Source organism: Setaria italica, chromosome II (assembly GCF_000263155.2).
Source record: "Setaria italica strain Yugu1 chromosome II, Setaria_italica_v2.0, whole genome shotgun sequence".
In the NCBI taxonomy this organism is placed as follows: domain Eukaryota; kingdom Viridiplantae; phylum Streptophyta; class Magnoliopsida; order Poales; family Poaceae; genus Setaria; species Setaria italica.
This window is the reverse complement of record NC_028451.1, coordinates 40543669-40556011: the sequence shown is the minus strand read 5'-3', so window position 1 is coordinate 40556011 and position 12343 is coordinate 40543669. Positions and strand designations below refer to the sequence as shown.

The 12343-nt window shown below is 40.8% G+C and overlaps 2 protein-coding genes across 2 annotated transcripts; one reads left to right on the top strand and one right to left on the bottom strand.

Moving 5' to 3' along the window:
- The first annotated feature begins 2798 nt into the window (after window positions 1–2798).
- Window positions 2799–5678, top strand: LOC101761295 (rop guanine nucleotide exchange factor 3). Its single transcript, XM_004957638.3, has 7 exons — window positions 2799–3431; window positions 3507–3623; window positions 3720–3874; window positions 3976–4050; window positions 4133–4408; window positions 4506–4841; window positions 5256–5678. The coding sequence occupies exons 1-7, from the start codon at window positions 3167–3169 to the stop codon at window positions 5421–5423; spliced, it is 1392 nt and encodes a 463-aa protein (XP_004957695.1). The 5' UTR covers window positions 2799–3166; the 3' UTR covers window positions 5424–5678.
- A 196-nt stretch (window positions 5679–5874) lies between these two features.
- LOC101760891 (zinc finger MYND domain-containing protein 15) lies at window positions 5875–11497 on the bottom strand. Its single transcript, XM_004957635.4, has 11 exons — window positions 11362–11497; window positions 10603–10713; window positions 10249–10367; window positions 9525–9571; window positions 9349–9449; window positions 9195–9282; window positions 8119–8227; window positions 7617–7773; window positions 6845–6916; window positions 6532–6645; window positions 5875–6440 (listed from the first exon to the last, which is right to left on the bottom strand). Exons 1-11 carry the CDS (start codon window positions 11467–11469, stop codon window positions 6348–6350), a joined length of 1119 nt encoding a protein of 372 aa, XP_004957692.1. The 5' UTR covers window positions 11470–11497; the 3' UTR covers window positions 5875–6347.
- Window positions 11498–12343: the final 846 nt, after the last annotated feature.

Sequence of the window (12343 nt, the reverse complement as noted above, 5' to 3'; positions counted from 1 at the left end):
ATTTATATTAATTGTAAATGTAGCAATTTATGTGTTTAGGAACGCATTGTCCATACACATCTCATGGTTAGTAAAACTACGTCTTGTGGGTGAGAATACTGCCGACTTATGCATATTGATTCTATCAATTTATTATGCTTCGGTACTAACAACCTATGTAGAGACTATGTATCAAATTGTATATTAAACTTATGCAGAGACTATATACCAGCTCAGCTTATGTAAAGATAGTGTGCAAAAGTTATGTTCAGTTCAGTTCTACTATCAACTTATGCATGGACAATCAACTTATGGTATAAAATAAAATAAAATCTGAAAAACCAAATGTAATTTTTTAAAGTATGTTGGTGTCAACTTATATAGATACATGTATATAATTTGTTGGTACATTACCGCACAAGTTTTTAGAAATGGCACATCATATAAAGTATTTACAAATATACCTATTATTGACCTTGTTTTAATAAAGTGCTATGCGAAGAGGTCACGTAAATGGTATCAAAATATCACATACTACGAAAGAGATACGATGAGCCTTGAAAATTAATCAACTTTAGTACAAAATACGAAACCCACCACTACAAAAAATCTTGAAATCCCTCGATCACGTGAGTTGAATAGGCAAGGGATTTCTTGTAATCCCAAAAATCTTGTAATCTCTTGATCATGTGTGTTGAATAGGCAAGGGATTTCTTGTAGTGCATGCTGCACGTGATCCACTGCCTATTCAACCCACGTGATTCACTGCCTATTCAAACTTCATACAACTCATGTGATTTGCTTCATTAGTTTTAAAAGCCCTATTCAACCCACTTGATTCACTGCCTATTCAAACTTCATACAGCCCATGTGATTTGCTTCGTTAGTTTTAAAAGCCTGAAAGCAACACAACCCATGTGCGCATCTGAAATAGGTCAAAAGTCAACACGGCAGCGGCCCGCGCGAGGTCGCGCGCTTCGGCACGAGTGTGACATCACGCAGGATAGCCTTTCCTTTTATAAACAAGTCTTGCGAAAAACTCATCTTTAACTCACACTCAATAGATGCTTCCATTCTTCCAAACCTCCAACTATTCTTTATTCCAAGTTCTGCATACAAAGTGAGTATTGATTGCGCGAGCCACAGAGGTAGGCAGGTAGCTGAACACAAGTGGATCAATTGTTGATACAATTTGGAACTACAGCTACAGCTATAGGTTTCTAATACACCACACCGTTATTATAACCTTTGTTTGTTAGGATTTGCTACAGATTGCAATATAGAGTTGCAAACGATTACCCTTAGTCAATCAAAATTTTTGTAGTTAGCGTTTGATTGCTATTGCTTCTTACCTACTTGGTTTATTTGTCATAGACTATAAATTTGGCTGTGGCTAATCTTGTCACCAAAGTGTGGGGGGAAAAAACTAAACTGGAGTACTTTACGCAATGTGATGATTTTCAGATGTCAAAAGCCTGACTGCGTGATGTTCAGCGGCCAGCGGTGGTTAGCCAAAGCCGGGCCAAGAATGCAGTGGGCCGGATCTCACAACTCATGCATGGCCTAAATATAACTTGGGCCGTAGAACGGGCCTGGTTTCTTGCCATCCACTTGGGCTGAGGTTTGGATATCTCTCTGGCGTAGTAAAGTTTTTTTTTTTTTTTTGAAAAACATAGTGAAGTTTTTCAGCTTCATGAATTTGGGGAGCTAGAGCTGGGGTAGACGAGTCATTTTATTCCCAGTTTATACTTAAAAAAGATATCTAATAATGTTTTATGTCTTATAAATCCAAATCTGCTGTACACGCATAAGTAGTTGCAGTTCCATAAACTAGTCCCACAGAACTTGTAATTTTGTTTATAGTTAGGCGCAAATAGTTTTAGTGAGCGTGAGTTATCTCATCATGGATTCTCCAGTGTACATGGCCGATCGGAGGGCCCAAATTGGAGTGCTACTTCAACGGTTAGTTGCCTCATACTGACCGGCCACTTCCTCATTATTCTACATATCCTCCAGAGTCCTAGCCTGATCTAACACGATAAACATTTCCTTGCCTAGAATGAAGGTAGACGATCATGGCAGGCACGAAGCTACATATACTATATCTCGCTTTGCTTAGAAGCTTCAACTAATGGAGTGCATGTCTGCGCAGCTCCTTTTCCTTCCCAAACATGTCTTGACAGGACTGTTGGGCCGGATAATATCCAAACTGATCTACGCACTAGGTACGTAATGATGATGGATACAACTGGATAGAAAAAGATTGATTACTGTTATGTGTTATCTTTTTTAGTGTGACAATGACTAGTGAAATGCAGAAAATGGAAAAACAGTCTACACACCATGCATGTGTAATGTATTGTTGCTGTCTTGCTGACTGGTAGAGTGGTAGGCACATAGCCTTCATGAGCTGGAAAAAGAGAGGAGGAAAGAGGAGTGCCATTTATGCAAGAGAGAGGCCAATGATCACATAGCTGCAAAATTAGCTACACCTAGTAGGAATGCATGCTTGCAACATGTCCCATGGTGCCCCTCCCTGCCCTAATTCAAACTCCCAAACGTACATTGGCCCGCTAGCTATGAGATGATGATAATTATCCCGTGCATGTACAGCAGCCACTCTGTCATTACATGCTTTTCTCTAGCCACAGGCTGTTGTGTTGTTCTTAAGAAATGGTGATTGACATTCTCAATTCTCAAAAAAAAAAAAAAAGATGAAAAGAAAGAAAGGGGTATTTGAATTTCTACATCACGTATTTACCTGGGAAGCAGAGGAAACGTATACTCTTGTATTCAAGAGACGACATATCGGTTAGCCATGGTGTATAGTTGCAGCTGTAATTTCAGTGAAAATGTAACATAAATCAATGCTAGTTTACCACCAAGACTTGCAATTTTCGTGTACCTTCCAGAGTGTTGACGGCGACAGTCATGAACTTGCACGACCACACTCCAACCACCAACGCAATCAAAATGTCCTGATTGTGGGGCAAATGGCTCACATGCCATACAATTAACATCTTTGAAACGACCTGTCTTGGCACGCCAGACTAGCTCCATAGTTGTAATATAACAACCCTCATCCAAATCACCAAGAGGTCAACATACAAGGCCTTCTGCTCTTGGCGCTTCATCGCCATTCTTGTGCAACTCATCTCTCCTGCAGATTGTCTGAACAAGAACAGCAATGAGCGATGGTTCAGGGTTCCCGGGCTTCCACAGCCATAGCTACGATCGCAACTACTCGCGTCCCCTGTTTCGCGTCGCCTCGTTCTCCGACAGCGGCGATGAGCAGGAGCGACATGCGGCGTCACCACGGGGACACAGCCAGAGCATGAGCCGGACAGCATCATACAAGGGGGCAGCACCATCGCGCCTCTCACCGTCAATGAGCAAGATGAGCATGAAGAAACTGCAACAAGTTGTCGATGAGAAGTCAATGGAGGATGAAGGTAAATGGAGTGTAGCCTGTTTTCCTGATGTGTCCTTGAGGTATTTTCTTATAGAGCTTGATGACTTCTGTTCAGAGATGGAGCTGATGAAGGAGAAGTATACCAAGTTGCTGCTTGGGGAGGACATGTCAGGGAGCGGCAAAGGTGTCTGCACTGCTGTAGCCATCACCAATGCCATCACAAATCTCTATGGTATCTATCTATAAAAATTCCAGGTGGATTCATCCTTTAAACTCACTTTGATGCAGAATACAGTGTGCTAACTTCGTTGGTTGTTCTTGGCTGCAGCAACTGTGTTCGGGACCTGCCACAGATTAGAGCCACTGCCACCTGAGAAGAGATCGATGTGGAACAGGGAGATGGACTGCCTCCTCTCCATTTGCGAATATATTGTGGAATTCTCACCGACTGTACAGTCCATGCCTGACGGAAGCACACACGATGTAGTGCCATCAGATCATCAATCATCTCAAACATTCTTGATAAGCTTCATCTCCATTCTCATGGCATATCTTGCTGAGATTCATGTTTCTGATTCCAACAGGTGATGGCGACCTCACCAAGATCAGACATCCTGATGAACCTTCCTGCACTTGAGAAGCTAGAAACCATGCTCCTTGTTAGTCTCGATTCACATGATTCTGAAAGCTCCAAACAATCAATTTTAGAAGCAAAATGTATGACAAAATTTCCTTTTACAGGGTATATTGGACAGCTTTGACAAGCCAGAGTTCTGGTATGCAGATCAGAGGAACCAATCCTTCAATGAAAGCAAGAAGTCATTCCAGCGCAGTGAGGACAAATGGTGGTTACCTGAGCCATGTGTTCCAGACTCTGGACTGTCTGATCACATGCACCGTGAACTGCAGCAAAAGAGAGACCAAGCAAGCCAGATCCACAAGATGGCCATGGAGATCAACAGTGGTATCCTATCTGAAATGCAAGTTCCACTGTCATACTTGGAGACTCTTCCAAAGGTATGTCAGTTGCATAATCTGATCCTCCCAAACAAAGTCCAAACAGTCTCATTCTGTCAAGAGCTCCAATTTTGATAGATGTTATGTTACTCCACAGAGTGGGAGGGTGGGTGTAGGTGATGCCATCTACCGGTATATGTCTTCAGGGGATCAGTTCTCTCCAGAGCACCTCCTCAACTTCCTCAATTTGAGCTCAGAACATGAGGCGCTTGAGATTGCAGACCGCGTTGAAGCCGCTATGTATGTGTGGCGAAGAAAAGCAAGCACGACACACGTGGTGTCCAAATGGGAGAACGTTACCGAGCTGAATGCTGATGGAGACAAGAATCTGGTCCTTGCAAGTAGGGCCAGGAGCCTGCTCCTTTGCTTGAAGCAGAGGTTCCCAGGCCTGTCACAGACTACCCTGGATACAAGCAGGATTCAGTATAACAAGGTAATGGTTAATACTCCCTCCGTCCCAAATTATTATTCGTTTTGGCTTTTCTAGGTACATGACTTTTACTACGTATCTAGACATACCATATATCTAGATGCATAGCAAAAGCTATAAATCTAGAAAAGCCAAAACGAATAGTAATTTGGGACAGAGGGAGTATATAAGAAGCATGCAAATTCAAGATCTATCCATGTTCATCTACATTTTCCTCGTACCAGAAAAGCTCATTCACTACGGAATATACAAGTATACTAACAAGTATACTAATTGATTCTTATGCAAAAAGAACTACATGTACTAACTGTTTCGGTAACTACAAGTGCCCCAGAACCAAAATAAACAGATTTTGCATTCAAGAACCATAATGCATTTCAAGTAACGTTCTTGGATCTTCAATTTACCTGCTTGCAGGACATTGGGCAGGCGATTCTCGAGAGCTACTCAAGGGTGCTGGAAAGTTTGGCTCATAATATAGTCTCATGGATAGATGATATCCTAATTGCCGATGAAAATGCGAAAAAAGGGCACAAGATCAGGATGCAGAAGCAGGTGTTCACCCAGCTTTCTCCACAACGCTGAGCATGGCAAACTAATATACAAATACATATATATTATGTTGCATAGAATTTTTGTGGTTTGCCTTCCTGGAGTGGCGTGCAGTTTTATTGTTGTGATAGGGTGGTGTGGTAGATATAATAATGTACGACAGCTTCATTACCTATGTATGTAGATCATAATGGATGAGAGAAAGAGTTGCAACCAAAAACTTGGGAGTTCCATTCTGTTGCTGTTGGAACATATTCTTCATAATCTACACAATAATCATTTTACTTCCCTCGTGAATGCCATGCCCTGGAAGAGTTAGAGTAAAGAACACCAAGAAATGATCCTGACATGGACACAGAACACTGGTCGTCTTTATGAATTGTAGCCAGTTCTTACGACCTATATGCACCAGATTGATGCTAGCAACAAAATTATGTAGCTATGCAGCTCTACCATAAGAAAACATATATGTGACACCTTCCAATTATGCAACAGCTATTTTTCAAGAATCAGTTGATGTGAATATCTTACAATTGCAGCATCTAATACATTTTCAGGGAGGTTCAAATAGAGTAGATTTCCTCCTTGTATGGGCTGGTACACATGTGATTCCTAGCCCTTCCAATGTTCCTCATCATTTGTGCACCCTGTCTTCTCGAAAACCAAGTACGCACATAAACCAAAATTGAAATACCCATTCCATCATCTCTCAGAAAAGAAAACCTCCCATCGTTTAATCATTGTGGTGTCCTTGTCAACCTGCTTTGAAGGCTTCACTCCCCAATACAAGAAGTTTTTCTCTCTCTTATATACTGGCACAATTTGGGGTAATTTCATCAATGTAAATTTATTATATTTTATTCATGGCACCCTTGTCTTCTCTGGAAAGTCTGGAAAGTTACATTGCCATTTCTCAACAAATTAATCTCTGAATATTTCCTGGTGACAGTGGCAATTTTACATCCCAAAAACAAAGCAATTTGAATAACATGGTAGGTATAGTGCACTGTTGTCTGCTGGAACTGGCTGCCTGAAAGGATTTACCTGGATCTGGAAAAGAGATGATAGATTGAGAGGTTTTATTTGATTGCTCAATAGCTACAATCGGAAAGGAACAAAGCCAACAAAGCATAACACATACTGGAATTTTGAGGGGTTGACCAGTCATGGAGCTTATGCAGCAGGACGCTAGGTGTGCAGCTTCTTCACAGAAGTCCGTAAAAATTGCAGGAATCCCCGTCTGCCTTATTATTTCCTTCAGTGAAAAGAAATACAAATGATAACGAGCATCAGTAAGTAAAGTCTATTGCAGGCTAAGGCAAAACAATACATGATACTATCTGGTAAGCTGAATAATGAATTTTCAATATAATGTCAATGTAACAATAATAATTGACATCACATGATTTCATAAAATATGACCTGATGCTGTTAATTAAGAACAAGATACTTACAATAGTTGGCATCCAACTGGGATATGCGGCCACACCAGCATTTGGGGCAACAATGAGATGAGGGTTTGAGTCCTGCCAAGAGAAAAAAGTATTAGCAGGTAGTCATTTCTGCATGAAGGGAAAACATACTTCAAGCAGTAGCTGCCCAACTGAACTATCTGGTGAGCAAATCGTTTTTAATCAGGCAGTGGTGGCAGGCTCATGGGTAGGTGGTGCTCTTTTCTTTCTTCCTCTTGGGGGCATTAACTTATAACTTTCACGAACATCTCTTTGTAACTAAAATCTCAACTTTTTTTAAAAAAAATATTGGTTTTTACAGCAGAAATACAGCTGCTAGCAATTAGCAAATGAGCTCTACATATTCCAGTGATTATTGGAGAGTTGAACATACAAAGAAAATGAGCAAGAAATTCAAGCTATAACATAAGCAGATATATATATATATATATATATATATATGAAAGGTCAACCCCCCCCCCATCAGGTGTGTGGTGGTTCCCCATTCTCTACCTCTTTACATGGTAATGGTATCAAGAGACCGGATCAAATCGATCCTGATCCCCTCCTTCCGGTGCATCCATCACAGAAGAATTTAGTACTTCTAGAACTAGCTTGAATCTAAAACTATGTATACCACCAGTCAATACAGATGCTGCATGTTAAAGTTTGTCCAGTGTAGCAACGCTACTAGATTTACTCAATCAAGGACATGCTTGACTATAATATGATGGGGAACTCATTTTTTTGTGATAGGAGTAATTGTAGAGAGAACCTTCATTATATCACCGCATCTCTCATGATAGAACCCTTTCCACAGTTTGAGTCTCACTGCAGTGCCACTCAAGTCTTCAGAACCAATAGAAGATTTACAACAGCAGCTCTCATCAGAACAACATGCATATCTGGAAATGTTTACAACCTCACCATCCCTGTCAATAGGTATCATCATACCAGAATCAGGAAAAAGAACATGAACTCAATCAATCATATTTATTGAGCATATAGTAGCTAACTTAAAATGTAGATCTTTTTAATAAAGAACACAATAAACAAATAAAAAGATGATAGAAAAAATACTACTACAACGCTTTTTATATTTTACTTCATAGATATAAAATATATAGATATTGATAAAGTTGATAAAGCTAATGACATCAAATTGTCAGGCAAAACACCAAACTATGGATGCCAGACAAACACCAGGAAACACCAAACTGGCTATTAAGTTTATCCTATAACTTAGCGCCAAAATGAAACCTGCTTGTGTTGCTTACCTAGATTCTGGAACTTCTGGTCCCACAAGTTCAATGTGAATCTGGACACCTGGAAATAATGCACGTAGTTCCCCAAATGCTGCAAGCTGTAGTAGCTCCTTCTCAGGCCCTTTAGTCAGTTAAGTTGCACGTGGACATGTCATAAAGACAGCAAAAATCAGTAGCTGCTATCATAATGAATGAGATATGAATCAAAGTAATCAGAAGAAAGTTTCACTGGATAAATTTGACCATCACCTGAGATGGTATGAAGTAAAACTGGTCAATGATGGTGCGACTACTGACTAACACATGATGTATTGTTAAGTCATAAGTGCATACAGTTCATCCTCATTCCTGAGCGATAAAAATGCAATCTTCACCACCAATGTATGTCCCATGTTTCTAAGACAACATAAACACATAACAACCTAAATTAAGTCCCTTTTCTTTTACAAAAGAGAGGATAACAGCAAAATTTGTCTCACTGAACAGCTTCCAGAGTTACAAATGTCTGCTGTTATATGCATAGTAACACTCAAGAAAAAGTGAAAAAACAGTCTAAGGAAGTTCAACTCCACCAACCAGTAAAAAAGTGCATTCAGGCATGCTCATGTCTTGAATTGATACCAGACTGCTTACTAGTTAATGGCCAGCATAGTGGCCACCAATAACAACCATGTACCAACCAAAATATGCAGCGAAGAAGGCACATATTTCATTCAACAGAGGGCTTGCTTTTCCAGTGAAATTCAATACGAATGAAGTTTGACTTTTCTCACAGTTCTCTCAACAAATGCAGTAAAATGATGAGTTGGCTACTTAAAAAATCTGCAAGAAAAAGTAATCATCTGTAACCAGTCCTAGCATAGTGTAAACATCTTAAAAGTTCTCAAGAAACAGGCTACAGCTTGAGATACCATCATACGATTTCCTTAGGTACTAATGCTTCTACCTTATCATCCTCCATGTCAGTTTGAGAGTTTTACTTTTTTTGTAATATTATTAGCATTCAACAAGAAAAGGAGAAGAGCCATCTACTGATGCTTTCGCACATGCACAGGAGTACTCTAACATAAAAGATGAAACGACGTTACCTAAATAGTGAATGCACAGGGTGTCCTGGCCGTCATATCTGGAGGTTTGGAGGCGAGAGAGTTGAAGGCAATGATATAGAGTAAGTGGCTGCAAAATTGAACCTCAGGATATAGAGTTGAAAGCAATGTCCATAACATGTTGCAGTAAACATACCCAATGAAGTAAAACTGAAACAGGTGAATGCAGGGGAAGGGATCTCCACTGATAATAGTCTTCCCAGCTTGCCAGGACCGCAGGCACCGGATTTTCAGGCTCTGGTATTTACAAAAATGGGATAGTACAATGAGATAAACATACTGCTAGCCACAACAGTACAGCTAGAGATGCACCTGTACATGGGCAGAGGGAGCTTTGCAAGTTCCATTCAGCCGCTAAGCTGTGTAATAGCAGAAAAGCATCAGAAATTGCAATAGTTGCTGAGACTAAAATAAGAGAAAATATAAACAAAAAGCAATGTGATAGTTTGTTTCATGAACAATAAGACATTGAGATATTAACATACACAAGATCAAATTTCTAAGACCACAGGTCCTAGTGAAGCGAAGAAGAGAGCAGCGTGCAGCCACAAATCAAGATTATTCAGATTGATCCATATAAAGACAAAACTGACAAAATGATTAAGAAAAAAAAATGAGGTAAAACAAGCATGTGCCTTGTGTTTCTGGTGCAAAGCAAGATGACCATTTAACATGTTTCTGGTTCAGGTTTGATCACATAAAAAACAGTTTTGTGTGTGTGAAATTGAATTTAAGATAGAGAACTTCCAATCAAATAAGGAGGAAAAGCTCCACAGCAGCATTGCAACTCAAAACAGGTACATAGATCACAGGAGTTCCTTCTCCGATATACCACATTCTCTTTAAATTACTCATGGTGATGTGCAAAGTTAATTAGATTACTTCCCGAAACATGGAAGCTCATAAATTGACATCGACTAATTGTCAAAATGCTTCTCCTCGAAAAGAAAAATCAAATGGAAAAAAAGGAAAACTAAAGTTGTCAAGTGCCTCAAGTTGATTTTTGTAATAGGATTTCAGAAAAAAAAAAGTAAACCTTAAGTCCTTCGCAGAAGCAACATCTGTGCCACATATACATTCTGGTTTCCAGAGCCCTTTCTGGTGAAGTTCGATTGATTGAAAAAAGAAGCACCTTGTACTTGGGAATTCATGGTTCTAAAGAAAGGAACAACTTGTAAGATAACTAGACAATCATTAAGCATAGAATGCATAAGTTCTGTACTCTGTATCAAATAACTGATTCATGCTATATATATTAGCTTACAATAATAAATAGAAAAAAATAGATAGTTCATGCGGGTAAAGTGGCACCATGTCATTTCTGGGGAGCTAAAATAGTAATTCTTGAGAAAAGATCTTAGTTGAGGAAAACAATGGGGTACAGAAGTACCAGAGCAGGATGTTCCAAGAATGTGAATGGAAACTGGCTCAGAAGATCAATGCGCCTCATTTGTTCTGCAAACCTTTCACATTCTTCTTTGTGAACTTTCCAATGTATGGTCTGAAAGGATTTAAATAGTATATACAAGTAAGAAAGACCAATAACATAGTTCAAATTTCTCCCTCAAGCACTAGACTTTTCTGGACCCAGTCACTGGTGGATGGAGTCCACATCATGGGGACTTTTATGTGGAGCTTGGGGGTTGCTATGTGCCTTATGAATAGCCTACAGACCCTTCATAAAATGCAAAGTGACCAACACCCTACCCTCCATGAAACTTCAGTGACTCACTGTAGAATGCTAAGTGAACTAAAAAAACCACCTATCCAACCTGCTTTGAATGTTAAACTAAGTTCATCACAATGGTGCCTCTGAGCATCGAGGAATCAAGAGGTACTCGTCCAGTGTTTTGTTGTGGACTAAAACAGTACATGACGCATAGTTAGTTACACTGAACAGAATCCATTCAGTTCCAACAATGTTCTGCAAAATTTTAAGCCTCAAAGGTAATAGGCTCCCCGGAATTCCATGAATCCAGGAGCAACCCCCGCTCCAGAGATCGTCCTATTCGGTTTCGGTTTCCAACGACATGTTTGCCACCATCGTTGGGACCCTAGCGGCCAAGCCGTCCCATTCCAGCTTCCTTCCGGTCCCCAAAACCCTCGCTAGAATCTCAAACGGGAGAGCAGAGTGAAGGGTATGAGCTACCTGGTGGGCGCGGGAGCAGTAGGCGACAGCTCCGCAGCTACCGCACCGCCGGTCGGCGAGGTCGCCGGCGCACGGCTCCGCGGCCAGCCCCTTCGCCGCGCACTCCATCGCCGCAACCGGCGGCAGCCCAAGTGAGTCCCCGTTGGTGGACACGACGGACGAGCTCCTCTTTCTTTTCTCGGAGTGGGGAAGGCAGCCCGGCCCATCCGGGCCCAACAAAGACGAGAGCTGCTGACCCAAACGGAGTCCCTGCGGCCCATAAAGCCCAACCGGGGAGTCCCTGGTGTCATCCGTGAGTTTCAAAGGAGAAGACCTTGAAGTTTCGAAGGAGGTCATGAAAACGACATTCAGAAGTGCAAGAATGCCTAAAAAAATAGCTGTGTACTTGCCTAGCTAGTAAGGTCTCACCAAGAAACAAATAAAGGATTGCATGAAAATTTATAACATTTGGAAGGCGTATATCCTTCTATGAAATGCAACATTTATCACACTAGTCATGGCACTTTGGCACCAGCGTTTTTCAGGCAGCGCCATCCCCTTCTCACACGGTCACACCCGCGCCATCTCATTGCTGTTGACCAATCCAATACCTGAGATCCAACCACGTCCAACCCAACACATCAGGCATGGACCATTTGTGAAACCACATTTTCAAAGTCATGTTTCGATGTGGCTGAACTATGCAAATCCAGCGTATCATTATTTGTCAAAAAAAACATTTTTTCCATGTAATTATTAATTTTCATGAAACTCTAATGCATACTCTTCCCTCTCCTTCCTGGTATATGATGAGGACTGAGGCCCTGCCCATGCCCTTGCTAGGGATACGGTCAACGCGTGTTAAGGACTGAGACCCTTGCTTTCCCAATTTGATTCTGGAAACAGACTATCAAGTTAAAGTTTGATGCTGGTGGACTGGGGATAGAGAGTGTATCAAGACTGCAAGTGTGGTGTGGTTTTCTTATGATATTTTCCCAAATAA